Genomic DNA, 26,292 nt, shown 5'->3' on the forward strand with positions numbered 1-26,292 from the left:
CTCTGAGTTGTTTACTTGATTTTTTTAAACATTTTTATTTACATTCCAGTTAGTTAACATAGTGTAGTCTCAGTTAAAGATGTACAAGTTAGTGATTCAACCCTTCCACACAGCGCCGGGTGTTCGCCACGGCAAGTGCCCTCCTTCATCCCCATCCCCCCCCGCACCTTCCTTCTGGCCATCGTTGGTGCGTTCTCTGGAGTTAAGAGTTACAGCTCTATTTTTTTTTTTTTTTTAATTTCTATTTTACAAGAAGAGTTGAAGTAAATTCTTCAAGTTCATGGCTAGCAAGTATCCAGACCAGCATTTGAATCCAAAGAGTTTGGCTCCAGAGCCCGCTTCCTTCCCAGCACACTCTTCTGTGCCTCTCAAAGATGGAAAGCAAAGTGTACTTTCACCCTTTATTTTGTCATACATCTATGTCAGATTTTTTTCCAGAGTGAGCATGTAATTTGTATTTGAAAAAATCTATTTAAAGCCAGCCAGCTTAATTTGATGTCAAGTTCAAGCATTTAATTTTCTGCCAAATTGGCACATCCAGAGGTTAAGGAAAATAGCTGCATAAGGACACACCCCCACTAAAAACCCCAGGATGGTTCAGTATAGTATTAGCTTATTAAGCCTCATTCTTTAGAGATAGAGAATAAGAGTTTTTCTGTTACTCTTTGCTGCCAGAGGTCTTACCCTTGCTTATGGAAGCAGATTTTGCAACTCAAAAGCGTAAAGCAAATCAGAATTTTCTTGCTTAAAATAGTTTTAATGGGAAGTGTCCTCTATGCAGCATTAAATGGAAAGAATGGAAAGAACAGAAAACGTCTGGTAGCCGCATCTGAACCAAGTCCTCTTTTCTGCGCGCCACCCTGGGCCATGTCATCTCTTGATTCTGCCCTTTCCAGCCCCTCTGCAGTCTGCTGGCTGCCCCTCTAACCCATCCTCCATGAGACAACTCTAATGAGGTTCTCAGAAAGTAGGACCAGTGCTGTCAGAGGCCTCCTCCTCTAAACTTCTTCAAGGGCATCCCATGGTTCTTGGGACAAAAACAAACAGCCTTCAGGAGGCCGGGCAGCCCTGCACGCTCGGGTCTCTGGTGGCTGGTGCTCTTCTTGCAGGCCTTGTTTACAGGGCTCACAGGGCCTTTGCACAGGTTCCCCTCCATTACCTAGCTAACTCCTACTTGTCTTTCAGAGTGAGCTTCCTCGGAGGGGCCTTTTCTGACCCCCAGACCAGGGTCGTGAGCTGCTGCATGTGCTGGTAGCTCTGTCCCTTGGCTTCCAGTAGTGATTGCACATTTATTTCCATGGTTATTGAAACGCCCATCTCTAATGAGATGATATGCTCTGGGCAGGTAGAGAGTGGCTGTTGCTGCTTACCTTTTATCCCCAGCAGCTAGTACAGTACCTTTACTAAGTAAATACTATGATAAGCTACTGAACGAAAGTATGGTATAAAGCAAAATATGAAAAAACAGCATTTTGATGAATGTTTGATGTTTTATCATTCTTTCATTATTACCTGGTTAAGCCCAGTTTAGAGATGAAAACAGAAAGATAAATTGTATGTGATCCCATTCAGTTTCTGAATATTGCCTACAGAATATGTATGCACCTGTATTTTATGTAAGAAAAGAATGGTTTCTCAGTCTTCACCTAACACTTGCTCCATGTGGGAATAATAGTAGGCAACATTAAATGCTTTTGTATTTTCATAACAGCCGTGCATCTTAATATCAGAGCATTCACAGGATATTGCCTCTTAACCTAAATTTACAGTAAAAGATGTTTTCAGAAATAAGTGCTTATGAAATTGATAAGCTACAACAGGGTTTTGAGGCAAATAGCTGTAAAACCTGGATAGAAGTCTCCTTAGGTTCACGTTGTCTAGAAATAGCTTCCCAGGTTGTTTAGAAAATCAGCCCAGAGATAGTCAGAATAAATGCCATCTCCCATCCATTCCTGAAGGTGATCTCACTTGAGGACCGATGACATGGCCGCTGCTATTGCAGCTGGCGGTAGGGCTGGACCCTGCTACAGAAGCTTTGATTCTCGATCCGTTTTCTGCCCTTCAGAATCTTCCTCCATGAATTTCAGCAAGTAAGCATCAACGTGATCTTTTCCTTCGGCTCTGCAACCTTTTCTGAGAGACGATGATTATCCATCCCAGATGTGTTTACTGTGGCTTTGGTTTTTAAGAGTTAGCACACCAGGGGCACCTGGGTGGCTCAGTGGGTTAAGCCGCTGCCTTCAGCTCAGGTCATGATCCCAGGGTCCTGGGATCGAGCCCCGTATCGGGCTCTCTGCTCCGTGGGGAGCCTGCCTCCACCTCTCTCTCTGCCTGCCTCTCTGCCTACTTGTGATCTCTGTCTGTCAAATAAATAAATAAAATCTTAAAAAAAAAAAAAAAAAAAAAAGAGCACACCATTTTGCCACGGAAAGGCAGAAGTGACCTCTGGAGGCAGTTAGGGCAGCCTGGGTAGAATACAAATGGAGACCAGTGGGAATTCCGCGGGATGTACAGAATCAAAGGTGGTTGTAAGTGCTAGAAAGGGAGCTTCCCAAACCGCTTGGAAGAGCACGGGCCCGAGGGACTGCAGTCGGTCCCGGAGCCCGGCATGGCGGCACCGTGTGCACTGGACTATGTTTTATTCATGTTTTTACTTCCTGTTATGTTCAGCACATTTTCATATTCATAGTAAATATTTGCTAAATATTTGTTAGAGTGAGTTTCATGGTGAATGGTGCTGTGAATTATTTTTTATTAGCTTTTAAAATATCTGATGATTTTCCTGTTAAAAATATTTTATTATTGTATCTCTAATTATAAGATTAATAAGACTATTGAAATAGAACATATAATCAACTAAAAATATGTTCTAAAGACTGTGAATTTTACTCATAATTGAATTCACTGAAAATTTTTATTCTTGTTTGATTTCCTTGATAAATGTTAACATAAGAGTAAAAGTCTTCCTAGTTCTCTGAGATTTTTTTTTTCTCTGAACTATGTTAATATATTGGTGATTTTCTCTGAACTGTGTTAATATATTGGTGATTGTGCAGGAAATCTTCACTCTGCCCATCAGTATCTTATCAGTTTCTAGATAACTCTGAACTTATGTAGCTGGGACATTAACATAGGTATTAATGACAGTGGGCTTCTCTTGGTATAAATTGAGGATTTAGACTAGCTTCCTTCACTAACTGCCTTGTTAAATTTGAACTCAAAGACTAGATAAAATAAAAAGATAACAAGAGCAAAATAAACTTGAAAGAAAAGTGAATCATTGAGTTAACTAGAGATCTATTTTTTTTTTTTTAAAGATTTCACTTATTTATTTGACAGAGATCACAAGTAGGCAGAGAGAGAGGAGGAAGCAGGCTCCCTGCTGAGCAGAAAGCCCAATGTGGAGCTAGATCCCAGGACCCTGAGACCATGACCTGAGCTGAAGGCAGAGGCTTCACTGAGCCACCCAGGCGCCCCTAGAGATCTAGGTTTTGAAGTACAAAGTGTTTTAGACCTGTAAAGAAAGACCCATTATCTTAGAAGATTCTGAATGCTTAGCATAGACAAATTTTTTGAGATTTGAGTGAGACTGGAATTAGAGGAATGAAAAATCTTTTTTTCTTTAAACTTTTTATTAAAACTTAACACATGCAAAAAAGTATAGAAATCATTCCGTGTACAGACTGATCATTTCCCCAAACTGAATATCTGTATCATCAGCATACTTTTTAAGAAACACAGTATTATTAGCGTCCCAAAAAGCTCCCTCTCTGACCCTTCTAGTCAACTGTGCTCTTGTCAGAAGGCTGACCACTATTCTGGTTTCTAGCACCAAAGTCAGTTTTTCCTGGAATCAGATAGTAAGTGCTCTGCTCCCTTTTTGGTTCCTGCTGCTTGTGGTCACATTTTCAGATTCATCCACGTTGTTATGTATTGGTGCAGTCATTGATTTTCATTGCTGTATAATAGTCTATTTTAGGAATATATCATAATTCATGCTATATATCCGTTTTACTGATGGTGAACTTCTGGATTGTTTTCTAAGCTGGTGTTACTGCAGACTTTTCCACTATGAAGATTCTTACACATGTCTTTTGTGGTCTGTGTGTGTTTTTGTTGATTTTAGAACTGGAGTGATCCAAAGCAATCCTATTTTTGTACAGGGAAAATCAGGAACAAAGTTTTGACTTAAGTAATTGATTAGATTTCTTTATGCATATCGAAAATGTGATGTGTGTAGATGGAAATACAAGCGCTTAATAAAGTTTGTTGAAGGCATTCAGATTTTCATAGTTGGGGATCATGACTGCATAGAATAATTTTTTTTTTTTAAGATTTTATTTATTTATTTGACAGAGAGAGATCACAAGTAGGCAGAGAGGCAGGCAGAGAGAGAGAGGAAGGGAAGCAGGCTCCCTGCTGAGCAGAGAGCCCGATGCGGGGCTCGATCCCAGGACCCTGAGACCATGACCTGAGCCGAAGGCAGAGGCTTAACCCACTGAGCCACCCAGGTGCCCCTTTTCAGCATAACAGTATTCATTGTTTTTGCACCACACCCAGTGCTCCATGCAATCCGTGCCCTCTCTAGTACCCACCACCTGGTTCCCCCAACCTTCCACCCCCTGCCCCTTCAAAACCCTCAGATTGTTTTGATACACATTTCAGTATTACCATCTGTAACTTCCTATTTGTTCTTCGTGCTGTATCTGAGGTAGCTTTTTCCCTGCTATGTGTGTACTTTTATTCTTTATTTCTGGGAATAAAGAATTATTCTTTATCTGCCTATTCTTATCTTTGTTTATAGAAGTCCTGCCTATTCTTATCTTTGTTTATAGAAGTCCCACTCATTGTTTTAAGCCTGGTTTGTAAATTGTTCCCTGACCTCCCATTTAGAAATAGTTCATCGCTCTCATATTTTCTATCATTACTTACACCTTTAAAAAAAATTTTTGTTACATATTATCCTTATTGTTACTACTTACATACTCTTATACTCCAACTCCTAGATTGCAGTTTTTTTGAGGATAGCTTCATTTTTGCCTTCCTCAGTCCTTAAAATCTGTACCTTGCATAATAGGTTTATACATAATAAGTTGAGGGCACTGCACCTGGGCAGTGCAGTCAGTTAAGCATCCAATTCTTGGTTTTGGCTCAGGTGGTGATCTCGGGGTCGTGAGATGGAGCCCTGCGTCGGGCTCTGCGCTTAGCATGGAGGCTGCTTGAAATTCTCTCCTCCCTCTTTCTTTGTCCCTCCTGTTTGTCCTCTCTCTCTCTCTCAAATAAATCTTTAAAAAAAAAATAAAAACAATAAATAATATGTTGAATTTTATTTTATTTTACTTTTTTAATATGTTGAGTTTTAAATGCTCTTATGATTCTTATATGTTCTGGGAAAAATATCTAATTTATATTTTAGAAATTATTATAGAAGCAATAAATATTGATTCTGTTACAACCACATGAAAAGTATCACTGACATTTAGTATTGGAATTTAGTTTCAGTAGTAGAAGATGGTGGACTAAGCTGGCTGAGGAAGTCTTACCAAAGAATGAAGGAACAAGCTGAGAAGCAGAATAGAAATTTTGAAGATGTTGTGGCTGAAAGATACGGGGTGAGTACTGGTATCAGTGAGATAGGGATTATATTTACACTTCAGTGAGACGTAAGTGTCTATAACTGTCAGTGATTTGTGCTCTTTTGAATTAAATGGATGTTAAATCTCTATCATCTGCTGAAGCCATTTTCTACCTTTTTTTAATCATATAAACTTTTGTAGCATATTTTTATTGACATGATAAATATAAAACTTAAGTATGTACAATTTAAGTGTGTGTTTAATGTAGAAATAACATTTTCTCATTGTGAGAAAATTTAAATAATGCAGGAAATCCTCCGTGGCATACCTCTTGAGATAACTAGTGTTGGAATTTTGATATATTTTAGAGTTTTTGTTTATTCCAGAGATGTTATATTCCAGAGTTTTCCAATATCCAGAGTTTTCCAATGTAACAGGTTTATTAAAAATATATTTTTAATATATATTTTGTAACATATATATTTAATATATAAAAATATGTTTTATAACATATTTAAGTATATATACACACACCCACACATACATGCACACACTTTTAAAACAATGGAACCATGATATTTTACATGACACTTTTAGAACCAGCTCCCCCATTTACCATGTGTGAATAATCTTTGTATTCTAGTAGTTAGTAAAGACCTTTTTCTTTTTAATATCTAAAAAAAAAGGCAGGTTCAGAAAGTAAGATTTCAAAAATATGGGCAGGCAAAAAAAAAAGCGAGAGAGAAAAATCGTTCTTTTTTTTAAAGAGAATGTGTTAAGTTTTAATGTATACAGTTTCCCAGATTTTTTTCTGTTTGTTACATACTTTTAAAATAAGTAGTTTTATAAAGGTAGACTCATAGAATACATTCTGCTTTTTTCACTTACTAATATAGGCATAGTTGGAAGTCGGTAAATGTATACATTTTAATGACCTTTTAGTATTTTAATATGTATTTGTGTAGATTCACTGCGTATTTATTTTTTAGTTGTCAGTGGAGGGACATTTATGTTTTTTTCCCCCTGTTAAATAGTGCTGTACTGATAATCTTTGTTCAGTGCATTTTGCATACTTACCAGGTTTTTTCTTTTCTTTTTTTTTTAAAGATTTTATTTATTTATTTATTTGAGAGAGAGTGAGAGAGAACATGAGAGGGGAGAAGGTCAGAGGGAGAAGCAGACTCCCCGCAGAGCTGGGAGCCTAATGTGGGGCTGGATCCCGGGACTCTGGGATCATGACCTGAGCCAAAGGCAGTGGCTTAACCAGCTGAGCCACCCGGACGCCCAGGTGTTTTTCTTAAGATGAATTACTAAAAACAAAATTGTTACTTTAAAGGATATAGACACTTGAAGTGAAATATATATTGCTGAATTTCTCTACAGAAAGATTAACAAGTTATATTTTCATTACAATGACTTTTCTATCCCATGGTTTTCAACAGTAGGATTATCATTCCTTATAGTCTGATACTGTGTTTGATAAACAGATTTTTTTCATTGCTTTTTATACATTTGTTTTCTAGTGAATTGATTTTTTTCATATATTTTTGGCCATTTATACACACACACACACACACACACATATATATATATATATATTTATTTATTTTAAGATTTTATTTATTTGACAGACAGAGGTCACAAGTAGGCAGAGAGGCAGGCAGAGAGAGAGGAAGAAGCAGGCTCCCCGCTGAGCAGAGAGCCCAATGCGGGGCTCGATCCCAAGACCCTGGGATCATGACCTGAGCCGAAGGCGCCCCATGGCCATTTATATTTTTAAGTGAACTGATTGTTGGCAGTATTTCCCATTTTTCTTTTGGGACATTGGTTTCTTTAAGATCTTTTAATTAGTCTTCACATTTTTCTCTTAGTTTCATATTTTTTCCTTTTTTTCATTTTTCCTTTCCACATTTTTCATTTTTTCATTTTTCCTTTGTGTATTTGCTATGGGTAAGTTTTGAATATTGTTACCTTTCTTTTACAAAGTCCATCAGGTTTTCCTTTCATAACTAATTATTCTTCCTGTAGTTCATTGAAAAACCTTCTTCACCCCAAAATCATAACAATATATGTCTGTATTTACTTTGAGTACTGGCTCAGTTTTATTTTTATGCATATCTTTAATCTTCCTGGAATTTATATTTGTATATGTTGTGAATAGGCTTCTAACTTCCTAAAAACTTCACATAGTTGTTTATAGTATATTGACTAAATTAATCTTTTCCCACTGATTTGAAATGACACATTTATTATAAAATAAATCTGTTCTTCTACTCTCAAATCTGTTCCATTGATTTTTCTGTTGTTTGTGGAATTAGTGTAGTACTCTTACAATTATTGTAGTTTTCAGTAACTCTTGCAGATGGTAGATAAGTAGTGAACACCTACTATGTGGCAGGGTAAGTCTTTTTTTTTTTAGTCACTAAAAAATTAGCTTTTCATTCTTACATTTCTTTGTTGTTAAATCTAGAATCATTTTGCCAAGTTCAGGCTCAGCAGAAACAAACATTTCCCCAGAATTCATCATAAGTTACAGATCTTTTTTGGAATTTTGATTTAAATTTAACTAAATGTATTGGTAAATCAGGTATGATTAATATCTTTATAATGTCGAGTCATCTCATCCTAAAATATTGGATATTTCTCTATTCAAGTTTAATTTATGCTTTTCAGTAAATTTCTCTGTGTAGTTGTTATGTGTGGGTCCTTAAGGTTTAAAAAAATTTTCTTCCATTTGTGTATTGAATCTTTTTTCCTTTATGTTCTTGGGCTTTCTTTTGGTGCTAAAATGCCAATTTTCTAAACTCATGTCATTAAATCTATTTTTTTCATTGGGTCATCTGGGAAGATAGTTATATACAAATGATGATTACTTTTGCTTTTTTGCCCTCGGTATTATAATATTAGATCTTATTTGTCCTCTTGAAATAGAATCTTAGAACCTTGATAAAAGCGCTGGAAGCTAGTTTTCTTGTTTTTCCACTTAAAATGCTGTCAGTGCATTTCAGATGAAGATTATCATCTTTAACAAGTATTCTTCTATTCAGAGTTTAGTCAGGGGTTCTCTCTTGTTTTTTGCTTTTGTTTTTAAATTAGAAATGTAATAACTTTTTTGATCCTTTGAAGTTGATTTGATTTTTTCTTTTACTTTTTTTTTTTTTAAGATTTTATTTATTTATTTGACAGAGATCACGAGTAGGCAGAGAGGCAGGCAGAGAGAGAGGGGAGCAGGCTCCCTGCTGAGCAGAGAGCCCGATGCGGGGATTATCTCTGCCTAGGTTAAGATAATAACTTCCAGTGTGTTGAAATAATTTGAAAAAATTTTTAAAAGTTTTTCTTTAATTTCCAGTGAGTTAACATGCAGTGTAATATTAGTCTCAGGTTACAATATGGTGATTCAGCACTTGCGTGCATCACCTGGTGCTCACCACAACAAGTGTGCTCCTTCATCCCCATCACCGGTGTCCCCATTCCCCCCACACACATCCTCTCTGGTCACCTTCGATGTATTCTCTGTAGTTAAGAGTCTGTTTCTTATTTTGCCTCTCTCTATCTCTGTTTTCCTTCCTTTGCTCATTTGTTTTGTTTCTTAAATTCCACATATGAGTGAAATCGTATGGTATTTGTTTTTCTCTGACTGATCTGTTTCACTTCATAATACTCTCTAGCTCCATTCATGTCATTGCAAATGGCAGGATTTCATTCTTTTTGATGGCCGAGTAATATTCCCCCCTGACGTGCATGTGTGTGTGTGTGTGTGTGTGTGTGTGTGTGTGTATCTATATACACACAACACAGTATATGTGTGTGTATGGATATATATACACACACACACACATTTATTTCCCTGGTGGTGAGTGGTATTGAGCATCTTTCATGTGTCTGTTGGCCTATATATCTTTTTTGGAAAAATGTCTATTCATGTCTTCTGCCTATAGTCCTATTGGACTATCCATTTTTTGGGTGTTGAGTTTAATAAGTTCTTTATATATTTTAGATACTAACTCTTTATCACACATGTCATTTGCAGATAACTTCTTCCATTCCGTAGGTTGCCTTTTAGTTTTGTTGAATGTTTCCTTCGTTGTGCAAAAGCTTTTTATTTTGGTTGTAGTCCCAATAGTTTGTTTTTGCTTTTGTTTTCCTTGCCTCAGAAGAGATATCTAGAAAGAAGTTACTACAGCCAGTGTCAAAAATGTTACTGCCTATGGTCTCTTCTAGGATTTTTATGGTGTTAGGTCTTTAATCCATTTTGAATTTATTTTTGTGTATGGTGTAAGAAGATGGTCCAGTTTCATTCTTCTGCATGTGGCTGTCCAATTTTCTCAACACTGTTTATTGAAAAGAATTCTTTTCCCATTGGATATTCATTCCCGTTTTGTTGAAAATTAATTGACCGTATAATTGTGGGTTCATTTCTGGGTTTTCTGTTCTGTTTCATTGATCTATTATGCCTGTTTTTGTGTCGGCACCATACTGTCTTGATGACTGTGGCTTTGTAATATAATTTGAAGTCCAGAATTATGATGTCTCCAGTTTTCTTTGGCTATTTGGGATCTTTTGTGGTTCTATACAAATTTTAGGATTGTTTGTTCTAGCTCTGTGAAAAATGCTGTTGGTATTTTGATAAGGATTGCATTGAATGTGTAAATTGTGTTGGGTAGTATAGACATTTTAACAGTACGTGTTCTTCCAATCCATGAACATGGAATGTGTTTCCATTTCTTTGTGTTGTCTTCAATTTCTTTCATTAGTGTTTTATAGTTTATAGAGTACAGGTCTTTTCCTCTTTTTGGTTAGGTTTGTTCATAGGTATCTTATTGCTTTTTGTGCTATTGTGAAAGGGATTGATTCCTTAATTTCTCTTTCAGCTGTTTCATTAATGGTGTGTAGAAATGCAGCAGATTTCTGCGCATTGATTTTGTATCCTGCAACTTTCCCGAACTCATTTATCAGTTTTAGCAGTTTTGTTGTTCTTTTGGTCTTTCTGGTTTTCTAGATAATGGTATCATGTCCTCTGCAAATAGGGAAATTTTTATTTCTTCCTTGCTGATTTGGATACCTTTTATTTCTTTTTCTTGTCTGACTGCTGTGGCTAAGAGTTCCAGTATTATGTTGAATAAAAGTGGTGAGAGTGGACATCTTTTTCTTGCTCCTGGCTATAGAGGAAAAGCTCTCAGGTTTTCCCCATGTAGGATGATATTAGTTGTGGGTTTTTCATATATAGCCTTTATTATGTTGAGGTTTGTCCCTTCCAATCCTGTTTTGTTGAGGGTTTTTCTTATGAATGGATGTTGTACTTGGTTATGTGTTTTCTGCCTTTACTGGAATGATCATATGGCTCATATCCTTTCTTTTATTAATATGATGGATCCTGTTGATTGATTTGTGAATATTGAACCACCCTCGCAACCCAGGAATAAATTCTACTTGATTGATGAAATGATTTTTTTTAAATGTGTGGTTGTATTTGTTTTTTTGGGTTTTTGTTTTGTTTGTTTGTTTTTGAGAATTTTTGCATCTGTGTTCATCAGGGATATTGGCCTGTATATTCTCTTTTTTAGTTATGTCTTTATCTGGTTTTCGTATTCGGAATGTGGCCAATAGAATGAATTTGGAAGTTTTTCTTCTTTTTCTATTTCTATTTTTTGGGAATAGTTTAAGAAGAATAGGTATTAAGTTTTCCTTAAATGTTTGGTAGAATTTGTTCGTGAAGCCATCTTTTTGATTACTGACTCAATTTCTTTGCTGGTTATCCCATCTGTTCAACTTTTCTATCTCTTCCTGTTTCAGTTTTAGCAGTTTACGTTTCTAGGAATTTATCCATTTCTACCAGGTTGTCCAGTTTATTGGCATATAGTTTTTTATAATACTCTTTTATTTTTGTATTTTGGTGATGTTAGTTGTTATTTCTCCTGTCTTATTTGTGATTTTATTTATTTGGATGCTTTCTCTTTTCTTTTTGATAAGTTTGGCTAGAGATTTATCAATTTTATTAATTTTTTCAAAGAACCAGCCCCTGGTTTCATTGATCTGTTCTGGGTTTTTTTTGTTTTGTTTTATTTGTTTGTTTCTACATCATTTATTTCTGTTCTAATCTTTATTATTTTCTTCATTTTGCTGGTGTTTTTTTGTTGTTGTTGTATTTTTTCTAGCTCCTTTAGGTTGTTTACTTGAGATTTTTCTTGCGTTTTCACGTAGACCTGTATTGCTATTATATACTTCCCTCTTAAGACTGCTTTTGCTGTATCCCGAAGGCTTTGGACCACTGTGTTTACATTTTCACTTGCTTCCTTAAATTAGATAATTTGAAATTTTAATTCCAGTTTATAGTACATTTTAAAGATATGCATCTTATTCTTGACAGTTCTCAGCTGCAAGAACAATTATTTAGACTTAACTATTACATTTTCCATTTGGTTTTTAGTGTTCCTTCCTTTTTTCAACCATCTGTGCCCTAATTCCTTTATGGTTTGGGTTAACGATCTTGAGTGATTTCCCCTGCACCTACTTAGTAAATGGTTTGCTTTCTGATTCCTTGTATTTTTGAACATGACTTTATTTTGTCCTTGCCAGGTAAAGATAGTTTGACTGTGAATTGAATTCTGTATAGAATTATTGCCTTGTCTTTTTCTTTCATAATTTGATCTTTACTCCATTATCTTATAGCTTATAGTGTTTAGTATTAGAGATAAAGAATTGATAACAGTTTTAGTTTTTTGGGGGGGAGGAGAAGAGGTCGAAAGTGGAGGGGAGGGGCAGAGGGAGAGAGAAGTGTAGGCACTGAATGTGGCCTCTGACATGGGGCTCAGTCTCATGATCTCAATCTCAGATCATGCCCTGAGCTGAAATCAAAAGTCAGATGCTCAGGTAACTGAGCCACCCAGGTGCCCCAACAGTTTTACCTTTACTTCGTAGGTAATGTGTTATTTGCCTACTTCCATCTGTTTACATCTCATGCTTACTACCACCTTCTCTGATTTAATATTTGTGAAGAATTTTTTTGTGTGCACGTATGGATTTTGAGACTCAAGAATTAGGTTTTTTGTTTTTTGTTTTTGGTAAAGATTTATTTATTTTAGAGAGAGAGTGAGAGAGTGCATGCACATGAATGGGGGGGGGCGGGAAGAAGGAGAGAGTTTTCAAGCAGACTCTACCATGAGCACAGAGACTCGCTTAGGGCTTGATGTCACAACCCATGAGATTGTGACCTGAGCTGAAACTAAGAGTCTGAAACCAAGAGCTTATGAGCCACTTGGGCACCCTAGGAATTAGGATTTTTTATGTATGAATCTTATATGGTTCATTTTCTCCCCTCTCCTAAGGCTACCAGATGATACCTGGAAAATTAGCTGGACAAATTTTCTTATATTATTATTATTACTATTATTATTTTATTAATGCTTGCTTCTTTCTTTGCTCTTTCTTTCTGGTAATATTCACATGTGCATATTAGAATGTGTAGAATTAATTGTCCTTGTGTCTTTTTTTTCTTATTACATCTACTTACCATCTTTTCCTAAGTAGAGAGAATTCCCAGGCTAGTGTTGAATCAACTAGTATTGGATTCAGTACTTTCTGTTCTTCTCTTCACTATATCTGCATGTTTTGGACACACAGTTTTCATTTACAGGTTTTTCTTGTTATTGAACTCTTGTTTTTCATGAGAGTCTGTTATGTTTTAGCGTAAGTTGTAGCAGCCTCTTGAATGACAGTAGGAATTAATTTTTTAGAAATGATGTCTTCACTCTTTTCTGTATTATATTTTATTTTAGTGCTGTGCATTTGGGATAGTGGATTTTCTTTTGACTTACCAGATATTTTTCATTATTTGGCAATTTTTTGTTGATTAATCACATTTTTTAAAGCATTTGTTTTAGGGTAATATATTTAGTTTGCTAGGACTGCCATAACAAAGTTCCATAGGCTAGGTGGCTTAAACCACAGAAATCTATTTTCTCACAGTCCAGGAGAGTTGAAGTCCAAGATCAAGGTGTTACAATGTTTGGTTTCTTCTGGGGCCTCTCTTTATGCCTTCTAGATGTGTCTCTCATGTGGATTTTCTCCTTGTGTGCTTATCCATTCTATGTCTTTGTATTTCCAAATTTCTTCTTCTTTTAAGGATATCCATCAGATTGAATTAGGGCCCAACTGAACTTTTAACTTAATCACATCTTTCAAGTGCCTGTCTCTAAATGCTCTGAGTACTAGGGGTTAGTACTCAGTCATGTTCTGAATACTAGGGGTTAAGTCTTCAACATACGAATCGGGAGCGGGCACAGTTAAGCCCTTATCAGTTACGATGATTATATGGGTCTTTTCTTCTCTCCTTTGTTGGGTTTTTCTTTATTGTGCCACATGACAGTATATTATGGTACAGTGGCATATGGGGGTACAAGTCATTGAACCTTTTAAAATTTTATATATCTTGTTTAATTTCTCTCCTTTGTAGTCAATGGAAATATTTCAGTCGAAATTAGAAGAAGCTGAAAAAACTGCATCCACAAAAGAAGATTGTAAACGAGAACGGTGGAGGAAACCAACATACTCAGATAAAGCACAAAGTAGTCAAGAAACTAGAAAATCAGACTTGGTAAAATATAATAAAAATTTAAGGGATAGATATAGTTCAACAGATATTACAAACAACACCAATAAAGGTAAGTCTAGTGGTGGTGAAAAAGATGATAGGTTTGAAACCTGTAGAAGACAATCCAACCCAAGGCAAAATCAAGAGTTTTCTTCTCTGCAAAATTTGAAACCTAAATTTTTAAGACCCTCTGATGATGAAGAGCTCTCATTTCATAGCAAGGGCAGAAATTTTGAACCTTCTAGTTCCTCTTCAGCACTGGTTGCTCAGGATTCTGTGCGTCGTGGTTTTCAAAAACCCATGGACAACAGTGAAGAAAGTTCTTCATCATGGAGCCGGTCGGGCGGAAGAGCAGGAGACAGGAAATGTTCATATGCAAGATCTTTAGAAACTAGGGGCGATGTGGACTGTGGGCACATTTCAGAAGACATGAGAGAAGAATCACCAGATGAAAGCCTGAGAGATGACTCTGTGAAGAAAGAGCATCTACGGGACACGGAGTCTCCATTTGCCAGGTATTTTGTCATTTGTTTTTTAAACTGATGAATGAATAGTAAATTGCAAAGGATTCAAAGAAACGAGCTGTATTTGCAGAGTATCAGCTATTAAGTTGATATGAGTTACGTTCTTCTGTTTCTTAAGTTTTGTGGATGAGATAAAATATGCACATTTAACAAATCAGTAGCTTTGTTTTATGGGTTGCATTGCATTTCACAGTTTTATTTAACAAATGGAAGAAGTGTTTGCTAGCTGTATTGGCTCAAAATTTGTTGCCTTTTTGCAATCTAAAAAATGGAGTTCATAATCCCTTTAAATGGATATGCTACAGGAAGTATTTTAGTATACTGTGTTACTGCTACCATATTGCTTTCAGAGGAAATCTCTCCATTGTTAAGTGTGATCTTAATTGTAAGTATTGCATGCCGAGTGGAGGTCTGGGAGATTGAAGGAAAATATGCTGCCATAGCACACGTATAAAGTGAATAGGATATATGAAGGATCCTGTGGGGGGTGGTGGAGGGAGCATGAATTATGGTGACTCTTTTTCAGAGAAGAAATAATCCCCTTTTGACAGTTGACAGGTTTTAAAGATGTTAGCATTTTAAAAGGAAGATATGGATAGGGTAGTGGTTGTATCTGTGGTAATTAGGAAAATAGGTGACATTGATTGGTGTTATCTTGAACCTGTTCATCTTACCTACAGGCTGGGTCAGTAGAGCAGGAGGTTGAGTGGGATCAAACGTAGGAAAAATTGATTTAGCTATGGAGCTGGTCTTATTGGAGATAGTCATAAATGGAAAATAAGAGTCCAAAGGATAATGATCAACTTATGCTAGAATGATCATCAAAATATGCTTAAAAATAATACCAAATGAATGGGACACTAAAGGAAGAGGTTTTTAGGAAATAATAGAATTCAGTAGTGGCAGTAATAGGTATCAGCATTGTAGTTTGGGGTCATGAGTCTGGTAAATTGTTTCTGTTAGCAGTTCCGTCTGATGCTGTGGATTATAAAGCACCGTGTATAGCTTTCAGTGGCAGGAAGCTGGCCAAACCTGCACCGAGTGATGGGATCTCCACTCACATGGGCTCTGGTTCAAGTCAGGGCTTTGTTCCCAGGAAACCAAAGGAGAGATCTAGTTGTATTGACTGGATAAACACAATAGGGATTAGAGAATGTCTAAGACTGTTTACATATGTAATTGCCCAGGCTTTACTCCAGGTATTCTGAAAGGTAGACTATTTCTTGTCGCCACCTGTTGGGAGGATGAGGCTCTTAATTTCTTTTATCGTCAGGGTTGCCCCAACATTTGGGCACTCTGCACGTCTTGACTTCCGTGACTGCAGCTGTATGTGAAACAGTCTTACAGTCAGTATTTCATCTAGTTCCATCTTTGTAGGTTGTATTTAAGTTGTAAGTTTCCTGTAGAGCTACTATAATATAGGCACTCACTAGAAGATATATATATCTCTCTCTCTATATATAGATAGATATATCTATAAATAAATCTATCTATCTATCTATATATATTTTTAAAGACTTATTTATTTTTAGAGATAGAACGCAAGCAGGGAGAGGGACAGTGGGAGAGAGAGAATCCCAAACAAACTCCCCGTTGAGTGCAGAGCCTGATGTAGGGCTCCATCTTATGACCCTGAGATTATGACCTGAGCTGAAATCTAGAGTTGAATGCTTAACTGTCTGAGACACCCAGCCATCCTGGAAGGCAGTGTTTTTGTTAGGTGTGTTATTTTGATGTTTCGCAGGGTGTGAAGCTTTCCATGAATTCCATGATTCCCTGGAGAAGGAAAGAACAGTCTAGAAATTGTCTACATACATGTGAAAGACAGAAAAATTCCTCAGCCTCTGTGAGTGTTGTGAAGTAAGACACCAAGGAAGGATGTAAGAATGCCTATTTTCAGGGACTGGAAAGAGTCAGTGAAGGATTGTGAGACGCTGTTAGTTTGTGGGAACATTATCCTAGGTATATGCTGAATTCTTTATAAAATGCTAGAATTCTAGGGAGCTTTGAACTAGTGAATTTTAGAAGTAGGGGGAAAAATCATAAAACTGCTTTTAGAACTAGAAGAAAGTAGTGTAAATCCTGCATTTTCCAGATGAGGAAACTGAAGCACTTGAGATTGTACCTTGTGAAGTGTTATGGTACATATTTACCAGATTTAGCAAATAAAGGGAAGCATGTCCCTTGCAGTATTTGCACAGAATTACACTAAAAATTTTTTTTTGTTTACCTGAAATTCAAATTTGACTGAGTGCCATGTTTTTAGTCTGGCAATTGTATGTAACACTTAGCCATTTTCTGGGATTGTGATGTTTTACGAGAGATAATGCATATAATTATATATAAAAAACATAATTAGATATTTAAGTTACAGAGCTTCACAATGTATATATTATTCTGAGTCTTCTCCCCCCGCCTCCATTAGTATATCTTAAAGATCTTTTTACTTCAGCTTTTATGTATGTACTTTTTATTTTTATTTATTTTTATTTATTTGTTTTAAAGATTTTTATTTATTTATTTGACAGAGATCACAAGTAGGCAGAGAGGCAGGCAGAGAGAGAGGAAGGGAAGCAGGCTCCCTGCTGGACAAGGAGCCCGATGCGGGACTCGATCCCAGGACCCGGGATCATGACCTGAGCCGAAGGCAGCGGCTTAACTGACTGAGCCACCCAGGCATCCCGGAATTCCAGTTATCTTCTTAAAACTTGTGAGCTTTGGTTGGAGTTTGGCATACTTTCATTATCCTCTTGATTGAATCTTGAAGCTTGCATACTGAGAGTGATGGGAAGAGTAAAGTAAAGGGAAGAGTCAGGTAAAATGACAAAGTTGTGCCTTTGGATAGAAATAGTAGAGGTCTTGGCAATTTAATTAAGAATATTATCATTGAAAAAGAGGATTTATTAGCCAGATTTCATAGACTAAGTTATGATTGTGGGTCATATGATGGTAGAGATGGAAAGTGTGAGAGAGACGTGTTAAGTGAAGGACCTTCTTTCTCTCTCCTTTTTTTTTTCTTTTAAGGTACAGACACTTGAATATGTTTGTATGTTCATGGAAAAGAGTATTGATGTTAGAAGAGAGATGATAGATGGCATAATTGAGCAAGATCCCAAGGTTACAGTGGATGAATGTAGGATCCAGTGTCCTCCTAAGTAGAAGGATTAGCCTGGGGTGGAAGTGTTAAAGAGGAAGAAGGTGTGGCTGTAGATTGTGAGTGACAGGTCAAAATTACAGAAATTCCTGACAACTTAGGTCAGTGTTTCTCAACATGTCATTCCCATAATATTGGTGTTCTTTTTAGTCTGGCATGACAAGAAGTCATGAACCAAAGGAGTGAATGAAGATAGAAGAGAGGAGGAGCTTGAATTGGCTTCCATGGCTCAGTGATGAAGCTTTTAATTCTGTGGTCCCTTGAAAGGATTTGGTTGCTTTACTATGCACAATCCCTAGACATTCTTTCTTTTTTTTTTTTAAGTTTTTAAAATTTAAAAAAATTTTATTAACATATAATGTATTATTTGCCGCAGGGGTACGGGTCTGTGAATCATCAGGCTTACACATTTCACAGCACTCACCATAGCACACACCCTCCCCAATGCCCATAACCCAACCACCCTAATCCTACCCCCCACCCCCCAGCAACCCTAACCCTCAGTTTGTTTTTTGAGATTGAGTCTCTTGTGGTTTGTCTCCCTCCTGATCCCATCTTGTTTCACTTTTTCCTTCCCTAACCCCCACAACCCCTGCCCTGCCTTTCAATTTCCTCATATCAGAGAGATCATATGATAATTGTCTTTCTCTGATTGACTTATTTTGCTCAGCATAATACCCTCTAGTTCCATCCACGTTGTTGCAAATGGCAAGATTTCATTTCTTTTGATGGCTACATAGTATTCCACTCCACACACACACACACACACACACACACACACACACATCTATCTATCTATATATACCACATCTTCTTTACCCATTCATCTGTTGATGGACATCTAGGTTCTTTCCATAGTTTGGCTATTGTGGACATTGCTGCTATAAACATTCGGGTGCATGCATCCTTTCCGATTACTACATTTGCATCTTTAGGGTAAATACCCAGTAGTGCGATTGCTGGGTCATAGGTAGCTTTATTTTCATCTTTTTGAGGAACCTCCATGCTGGTTTCCAGAGTGGCCGCACCAGCTTGCATTCCCACCAACAGTGTGGGAGGGGTCCCCTTACTCCGCATCCTTGCCCAAATCTGTCTTTTCCTGACTTGTTAATTTTAGCCATTCTGACTGGCGTGAGGTGTTATCTTATTGTGGTTTTTATTTATATTTCCCTGATGCCCAGTGACGTGAGGCACTTTTTCATGTGTCTGTTGGCCATTTCCCTGAATTCCCTGATGCCGAGTGATGTGGAGCCCTTTTTCATGGGTCTGTTGGCCATCTGGATGTCGTCTTTGCGGAAATGTCTGTTCATGTCCTCTGCCCATTTCTTGATTGGATTATTTGTTCTTTGGGTGTTGAGTTTGGTAAGTTCGTTATAGATTTTGGATACTAGCCCTTTATCTGATAAGTCATTTGGAAATATCTTCTCCCATTCTCTTGGTTGTCTTTTGGATTTGTTGACTGTATCCTTTGCTGTGCAAAAGCTTTTGATCTTGATGAAGTCCCAATAGTTCATTTTTGCCCTTGCTTCCCTTGCCTTTGGTGATGTGTCTAGGAAAAAGCTGCTGTGGCTGAGGTCAGAGTAGTTGCTGCCAGTGTTGTCCTCAAGGATTTTGATGGATTCCTGTCTCATATTGAGGTCTTTCATCCATTTGGAGTCTATTTTTGTATATGATGTAGGGAAATGGTCCAATTTCATTTTTCTGCATGTGGCTGTCCAATTTTCCCAATACCATTTGTTGAAGAGACTGTCTTTTTTCTATAGGACATTCTTTCCTGCTTTGTCGAAGATTAGTTGACCGTAGAGTTGAGGGTCTATTTCTGGGCTCGTATTCTGTTCCAGTGATCTATGTGTCTGTTTTTGTGCCAGTAGCATACTGTCTTGACGATTACAGCTTTGTAATAGAGCTTGAAGTCTGGAATTGTGATGCCAACAACTTTGGCTTTCTTTTTCAATATTCTTCTGGCTATTCAGGGTCTTTTCTAGTTTCATATAAATTTTAGGATTATTCGTTCCATTTATTTGATGTATGGTATTTTGATAGGGATTGCATTAAATGTGTAGATTGATTTAGGTAGCATAGATGTTTTCACATATTTGTTCTTCCAATCCATGAGCATGGCACGTTTTTCCATTTCTTTGTGTCTTCTTCAATTTCTTTCATGAGTACTTTATAGTTTTCTGCGTACAGATTCTTTGCCTCTTTGGTTAGATTTATTCCTAGGTATCTTATGGTTTTGCATGCAGTGGTAAATTGGATTGACTCCTTAATTTCTCTTTCTTCTGTCTTGTTTTGGTGTATAGAAATGCAGCTGATTTCTGTGCATTGATTTTATATCTTCACACTTTACTGAATTTCTGTATGAGTTCTAGCAGTTTTGGAGTGGAGTCTTTTGGGTTTTCCACATAAAGTATCATTATCTGCAAAGAGTGAGAGTTTGACTTCTTCTTTGCCAATTCCGATACCTTTAATTTCTTTTTGTTGTCTGATTGCCGAGGCTAGGACTTCTAGTACTATGTTGAATAGCAGTGGTGATAGTGGACATCCCTGCCGTGTTCCTGACCTTAGGGGAAAAGCTCCCAGTTTTTCTCCATTGAGAATGATATTCACTGTGGGTTTTCATAGATAGCTCTGATGATATTGAGGTATGTACCTTCTGTCCCTACACTTTGAAGAGTTTTGATCAAGAATGGTATTTTTGTGAGCATTTTCACATCCGTGTTCATCAAGGATATTGATGAGGGTCTGTAATTCTCCTTTTTGATGGGGTCTTTGGTTTTAGGATCAAGGTAATGCTGGCCTCATAAATTGAATTTGGAAGTTTTCCTTCCATTTCTGTTGTTTGGAATAGTTTCAGGAGAATAGGTATTAATTCTTCTTTAAATGTTTGGTAGAATTCACCCAGGAAGCCATCTGGCTCTGGGCTCTTGTTGGGAGATTTTTGATGACTGCTTCAATCTCCTTACTGGTTTTGGGTCTGTTCAGGTTATCTATTTTTTCCTGGTTCAGTTGTGGTAGTTTATATGTCTCCAGGAATGTATCCATTTCTTCCAGATTGTCAGATTTGCTGGTGCATAGTTGCTCATAATATGTTCTTATAATTGTTTGTATTTCTTTGGTGTTGGTTGTGATCTCTCCCCTTTCATTCATGATTTTAGTAATTTGGATCCTTTCTCTTTTCTTTTTGGTAAGTCTGGCCAGGAGTTTATCAATCTTAATTCTTTCAAAGAACCAGCTCCTAGTTTTGTTGATTTGTTCTACTGTTTTGGTTTCTATTTCATTGATTTCCGCTCTGATCTTTATTATTTCCCTTCTCCTGCTTGGTTTAGGGTTCTTTGCTGTTCTTTCTTCAGCTCCTTTAGGTGTAGGGTTAGGTTGTGTACCTGAGACCTTTCTTGTTTCTTGAGAAAGGCTTGTATTGCTATATAGTTTCCTTTCAGGACTGCCTTTGCTGTGTCCCACAGATTTTTGAACAGTTGTTTTCATTTTCATTTGTTTCCATGAATTTTTTCAATTCTTCTTTAATTTCCTGGTTGACGCATTCATTTTTCAGTGGAGTGCTCTTTAGCCTCCATGTATTTGAGTTCTTTCCAACTTTCCTCTTGTGATTTAATTCTAGCTTCAGAGCATTGTGGTCTGAAAATATGCAGGGAATGATCTCAAAATATGTTGAGACCTGATTTCTGACCCAGGATGTAATCTATTCTGTAGAACGTTTCATGTGCACTAGAGAAGAATGTGTATTCTGTTGCTTAGGGGGTGGAATGTTCTGAATATATCTGTGATGTTCATCTGGGCCAGTGTGTCATTTAACGCCTTTATTTCCTTGTTGATCTTTTCTTAGATTATCTGTCCATTTCAGTGAGGGGGAGGTGTTAAAGTCCCCTACTATTATATTATTGTTGATGTGTTTTTCTTACTTTGTTTTTAATTGTTTTATATAATTGACTGCTCCCATGTTAGGGGCATAGATATTTAAAATTGTTAGATCTTCTTGTTGGACCCTTTAAGTATGATATAATGTCCTTCCTTATCTCTTATAGTCTTTGGTTTAAAATCTAATTTATCTGATATAGGGATTTCTACCCCAGGTTTCTTTTGATATTCATTAGCATGGTAAATTGTTTTCCACCCCCTCACTTTAAATCTGGAGGTGTCTTTGGGTTTAAAACGAGTTTCTTGTAGACAGCATATTGATGGGTCTTGTTTTTTAATCCATTCTGATACTCTGTGTCTTTGATAGGGGCAATTAGTCAATTTACATTGAGGGTAACTATTGAAAGATATGAATTTAGTGCCATTGTATTGCTTATAAGGTGACTTTTACTGTATATTGTCTTTGTTCCTTTCTGGTCTACTACTTTTAGGCTCTCTCTTTGCTTAGAGGACTCCTTTCAATATTTCCTAAGGGGCTGGTTTGGTGTTTGCAAATTCTTTTAATTTTTGTTTGTCCTGGAATCTTTTTATCTCTCCTTCTATTTTCAATGGCAGCCTAGTTGGATATAGTATTCTTGGCTGCATATTTTTGTTGTTTAGTGCTCTGAATATATCATGCCAGCTCTTTCTGGTCTGCCAGGTCTCTGTGGATAAGTCTGCTGCCAATCTAATATTTCTACCATTGTATGTTACAGACCTCTTGTCCCGAGCTGCTTTCAGGATTTTCTCTTTGTCACTAGGACTTGTAAGTTTTACTATTAGATGACAGGATGTGGACCTAATTTTACTGATTTCGAGGGGGTTCTCTGTGCTTTCTGGATTTTGATGCTTGTTCCCTTTGCCATATTAGGGAAATGCTCTACTATAATTTGCTCCAGTGTACCTCCCGCCCCCCCCCTTCTTCTTCTGCAATCCCAATTATTCTAATATTTTTTCATTTTATGGTATCACTTACCTCTCTGAATTCTCCTCTCATGGTCCAGAGTTGTTTGTTTGTCTTTTGCAGCTTCTTTTTTTTTTTTTTTAAAGGTTTTATTTATTTGACAGAGAGAGAGAGATCACAAGTAGGCAGAGAGGCAGGCAGAGAGAGGAGGAAGCAGGCTCACTGCTGAGCAGAGAGCCTGATGCGGGGCTCGATCCCAGGACCCTGAGATCATGACCTGAGCCAAAGACAGAGGCTTAACCCGCTGAGCCACCCAGGTGCCCCTTTTTGCAGCTTCTTTATTCTCCATCATTTGGTTTTCTGTATCACTAATTCTCTCTTCTGCCTCATTTATCCTAGCAGTAAGAGCCTCCATTTTTGATTGCACCTCATTACTAGCTTTTTAAAATTTCAGCTGGGTTAGATTTTAGTTCATTTCTCCAGAAAAGGATTCTCTAATATCTTCCATGTCTTTTTCAAGCCCTGCTAGCATTTTGATAATCGTCATTCTGAACTCTAGTTCTGACATAATACCAGTGTCCATAATGATTAGGTCCCTAGCTGTCAGTACTGCCTCTGTTCTTTTTTGGGGGTGAGTTTTTCCACCTTGTCATTTTATCCAGATAAGAATATATGAATGAGAGAATAAAATACTAAAAGTGTGGCAAAGACCCCAGAAAAACATATGGTAACCAAATCAGAAGAGACCCGAAACTGGGGGTGGGGGGATGGGAAAGAAATGGGGAAAAAATAAGATTAAAAAAAAAAAAAAAAAATATATATATATATATATATATATATATATTTATATCTTCAAGTGGTGAATAGAACAGAGCCACCCACTGGATTTTGCATGTATTCTGGTGTCTTAGAAAAAACTACCTCACAAAATTTAAAAAGAAGAAAAACATATATGTATACACAAATAAGTGTAAACACAATGAAGGGATGGAATATGACTATAAAGATGAAAATTAAGAAAGATTCTAAGATAGGAATTGATAAGAGAAGTTGGTTGGAAAAAGGAAAGAAAAAAAAGAAAATGTAATCAGGCTGGAGACTAGAACAAAGCCATGTGCTAGATTTAGAATATATTATGATCTATTAGAAGAAATTGTATCCCAAAGTTTTAAAGAAAAAAACCTGTATGTATACAAAAAATAGGTTAAATACAATGAAAGGATAAAATATGACTCTAACAATGAAAATTTAAAAAGATTTTTTAAAAAAAGGTATTGATAAGATAAAATAGTTAAAAAATTTTAAAAGAGGAAAGAGGAAAAGTTAAAAAATAGAATAAGAAAAAAAATTGAAAAAATTTAATTTTGCAAGACTCAAGGATCTTGGGAAAAAAGCTGTGAATTCTATGTGTTGCTTTCCCCAGCTCTGGAGTTCTGCTGTTCTCATTTATCGGTGAGCTTGGTCTTGGCTGGATGTTCTTGCTGATCTCCCGAGGGAGGGGCCTGTTGCCATGATTCTCACATGTCTTTGCCTGAGGCGGAACTATACCTTCCGCCCTTGCTAGGGGCCAGGCTAAGCAATCTGCCGAGGTTTGCACTTGATAGCTTTTGTTCCCTGAACGCTTTCCATAGAGCTCTGGAGGATGGGAATGAAAATGGCGGCCGCCCAGTCCCCGGCCTGGAGGAGCCAAGAGCTCAGACCCCACGCCTCAGTGCACCCTCAGAGAAAAGCAGTCAATCTGTCTGTCTCCCTGGTGTCCAGCCGCACTCTAAGCTCACTCGGCCTGTGACCGAGCATTTCTGTCTCTGGCATACGGCTTCATTTGGAGTGTCCAAACCCAGCAGATTCCTGCAGAGCACTCTCGTGCCTCTCCTCCCATAGGAGGAAGGGAGGGGGTGTCTCTCTGGATCTGCCACTTGTGGGGCCCTGCTCGAAGAGTAGTGGTCTGATTGTGCCTTGGATCACAGTTTAAGGTAACCCTGAGCTGAGAGCTCCCTCCTCAGCTCTGTCTGCAGCGGCTTCCCAACTCAGATACCTGGCAGCTCTGATACCTGGCAGCTCTGCCACACTCAGACACCCCTGGTCTTTCTGTGACCCTGTGGGACCTGAGACCACACTGTCCCCACGAGGCCTCCAACCCTGCTTAGCCTCTGGAGTGATGTCCCTCAGTGGAGCAGACTTCTATAATTTCTGATTTTGTGTTCTGCTGCTCCACCGCTTGCTGGGAGCCGGCCCCTCCCCCCACGGTCTATCTTCTTGTCGCTTCGGATTCACTTCTCCGTACGTCCTACCTTCCAGAAAGTGGTCGATTTTCTGTTCCTAGAATTGCTGCTCTTCTTCTCTTTAATCTCCTGGTGACTTGTAGGTGTTCAGAATGGTTTAACTATCTGGCTGAACTCCTGGGACCCGATGATATTTCAGTCTCCTACTCCTCTGCCATCTTGCTTCTCTCTCTCTCTTTTTAAAGTTTATTTATGTAAGTAATCTTTACACCCATTGTGGGGCTTGAACTCATGACCCTGAGATCAAAAGTTGCATACTCCTCCACCTGAGCCAGCAGAGCACCCTTTTTTCTTTTCTTGAAAAGATTTCACCATTGGATTTGAGCATAGTGAATTGAGTACTCATTGGCAGGTTCTTCTCTGACCTAGTGATTGGCTCTTAGAGGCAAAAGGAACTAAACATTATTGAGCACCAGGTTATGTGTTATGTTTGGAATTTTGTTCTCTTACTGCAATTACTATAATTTTATTCACTATCACATTTAATCCTAATAATGTGAAGATAGTTATTTTTTTTTAAATTCAATTAGCCAACATGTATTATGGACTTAGTTTCAGATGCAGTGTTCAGTAATTCGTCAGTTGCATGTAACACCCAGTTCTCATCACATCATGTGTCCTCCTTAATGCCCATCACCCAATTACCCTATTTCTCCCACTCCCCTCCCCTCCAGAAACCCTGTTACTTTCCTATAGTTAAGAGTTGTAAGGGTAGGTATTAATCAGTTTTTTGGTTTTATAGCTTCAGAGAGGTTAAGATACTTGCCCAATCTAATAAAGCTAGTAAATGACAGAGTCTACATTCAGACTCATGTCAGTCTAATTCCAGCTCTCTTTTTCTCATGATACTAAGAGGGATTTCTCATTCTTGCAAGGTTATGATTGGCATTTTAAAGAAAGACCTTCTAATGCATTATGAAAAGCTTGCATTAGGAACTCTTAGAATTTTATTAGTATTCTGTTTTTAAGTATTTATACTTTTATTTTTATTCCTATTAGTAGACAGGTATCTATTGACATATTGACACATGATATGGTAGTTTATTAACATTCCTAAAGAAATGGACTAATAGATGGTTTTTGGCTTTCTTCTTTTTCTTTAAAATCTATCTATTTGTGAGAGAGAGAGAACACATGAGCGGGAGAGAGTGAGGGAAAGAGAATCTCAAGTAGACTCCATGCTGAGCATGGGGCCTGTTGTGGGGCTCCACCTCATCACCCTGAGATCAAAACCTGAGCTGAAACCAAGAGTCAGATGTTTATCTGACCATGCCACCCAGGCACTCCCGGCCTTTATTCTTCCAATTCCAGAAATCTGTGGTTGCTTGCAAGATAGCTTGTTGTCTG

At 37.5% G+C, this 26,292-nt stretch overlaps 1 protein-coding gene across 2 annotated transcripts in view; it reads left to right on the top strand.

Annotated features, from left to right (window-relative positions):
- Nucleotides 1-26,292, top strand: part of LOC111153918 (CWF19 like 2, cell cycle control (S. pombe)) — a 162,646-nt gene that overhangs the window by 21,108 nt on the left and 115,246 nt on the right. For both annotated transcript variants that reach the window (XM_022513231.1, XM_022513230.1), the window contains exons 7-8: nt 5,497-5,612; nt 14,029-14,681. In XM_022513231.1, coding sequence (XP_022368939.1) covers nt 5,497-5,612; nt 14,029-14,681 — 769 coding nt within the window. The remainder of the gene's footprint in view (nt 1-5,496; nt 5,613-14,028; nt 14,682-26,292) is intronic.

Source organism: Enhydra lutris, unplaced genomic scaffold (genome assembly GCF_002288905.1).
Source record: "Enhydra lutris kenyoni isolate GAN:26980312 unplaced genomic scaffold, ASM228890v2 scaffoldscaffold34, whole genome shotgun sequence".
Classification (NCBI taxonomy): Eukaryota; Metazoa; Chordata; class Mammalia; order Carnivora; family Mustelidae; genus Enhydra; species Enhydra lutris.